Source organism: Adiantum capillus-veneris, chromosome 16, assembly GCF_014529385.1.
Source record: "Adiantum capillus-veneris isolate H3 chromosome 16, ASM1452938v2, whole genome shotgun sequence".
NCBI classification, from domain to species: domain Eukaryota; kingdom Viridiplantae; phylum Streptophyta; class Polypodiopsida; order Polypodiales; family Pteridaceae; genus Adiantum; species Adiantum capillus-veneris.
Genome location: NC_140946.1, coordinates 122,841,295 through 122,842,851, shown reverse-complemented (window position 1 = coordinate 122,842,851; position 1,557 = coordinate 122,841,295). Strand labels below are relative to the sequence as shown.

At 44.1% G+C, this 1,557-nt stretch overlaps 1 protein-coding gene across 1 annotated transcript; it reads left to right on the top strand.

The window, feature by feature from the left end:
* The first annotated feature begins 248 nt into the window (after positions 1 to 248).
* Positions 249 to 912, top strand: LOC147439781 (uncharacterized). Its single transcript, XM_086485550.1, has one exon. It carries the CDS (start codon positions 427 to 429, stop codon positions 853 to 855), a length of 429 nt encoding a protein of 142 aa, XP_086341676.1. The 5' UTR covers positions 249 to 426; the 3' UTR covers positions 856 to 912.
* Positions 913 to 1,557: the final 645 nt, after the last annotated feature.

Genomic DNA, 1,557 nt, shown 5'->3' with positions numbered 1-1,557 from the left:
TGTATGTGTGATCATGTATTTGCCCCTTTCTATTTCTGTCAATTTGTAAGCCACTTGGATCGTGATCCATGTATCCTTTTTTATTTTTTTGACAGAAACCGGGAAAGACTAGCCCACATGTCTAGCAACTGGTTTGAATCACTAGTGGTCCAAAACTCTCGAGTTTGCACACCTAAACTTCACCAAATCCCATGAACACACTCATTATACTTTTGGGAGACATATTAGAGTGGCACGTGTCAGACTTTGCAATTAAGAACTAAGTATAATTATAACACAAACTGCCTAATTGCATTAATGCATGCTGGCAATATTGAACATGGTAGAGTGGATACAACTTACAAGGCATGCTGATAATACTGACGATTACAATGATACATTAACGTAATGATACAATGATCCCCATACGATTATAAGGTAGTTAAAATGCATGGTGAAATTAAAATCATCAGGCAAGCAAGCGAGAGACTTGCAGGTGGAACTGAAGGAAAGCAGCTAGGCGCCGCCGCCAGTGGAGGTACTGGAGGAGGTAGCGTTGGTGGAGGACTCTGCAGTGGTGTTGAAGCTGGCGGCTTTTGCAGCGGCCCTATTGCAACGCCCGTAGCTGCTTTGGCAGCCAGAGCCGCAGTATGCGCTACCAGAGCCGCAATAACCAAACTGGCTGCAGCACTGCCCGGCGTTGCAGTAGCCCTTGCCACCCTGCGGCAAATTTCCGCAGCAGGGCTGCGAGCAGGCTTGGCAGTCCACCATATCCAGCTGCGTCATCATTATCACAGTGGTCGAAGCCACAAGCAGGAGCACAACAGCTGCGTGCACATCATAGCGGGCCATATTGGCTTACTTATTAAGAATTAAGCCCTAGTAAGTATCTGCTGCAGATCGCTAGGGCTCGCTGGTATTAATTAAATCACGCTTTCTGATTCTATAACTAGCCGCTTGAGCACCCTTTATGTACCCTGCTTCTCACTCTACATGCAGAGTTATCCAATTTGTAGTGAAATTGATGTGAACGTTGCAGCTAATTATAGAGCGGCTCCACATTCTCCATGTAAAGTATGCATCCTAGGGTCCATACATGACCTCCTTTTACAAAACTAAGCTTTCCCTCAACCAATCAATCAAGTACCCATTTACATTATTATGCAGAGTTTCTAGTATAGTGAAACACCACTGCTAATGTAGAGCTCTCAAATATTTGATCAAGAGACCCATGACAACACTTATATCTCCACTTACGTGAAAGAACTCCCCCCCCCCCCCCCCCCATCTTGGATGTGATAGAGTTCAAGGCAAGAAACATCACCAAGGTGGAGGAGTCTATCCATATTCCCGAGGAAGAGCTTGATCACTTGCTGTGCACAATAACCATGGCGACCTATAAGATAAACATTAAGGAATATTTGTTGCTATAGGATATACAAAATCTAAGAGATCACTACTGCCTTGGTATTTTGGCAAAGTAAACAGAGCATGGAAAATATTTTGTGGACTGCAACACACTATGCCCATTGTCATTGCTTGATATAGAATGTGAAAAGCTTATTGATCAGCCCCATG

Coding starts and splice junctions, on each gene's coding strand:
- LOC147439781 (XM_086485550.1), top strand. CDS start 427: ATGCATGGTGAAATTAAAATCATCAGGCAAGCAAGCGAGAGACTTGCA.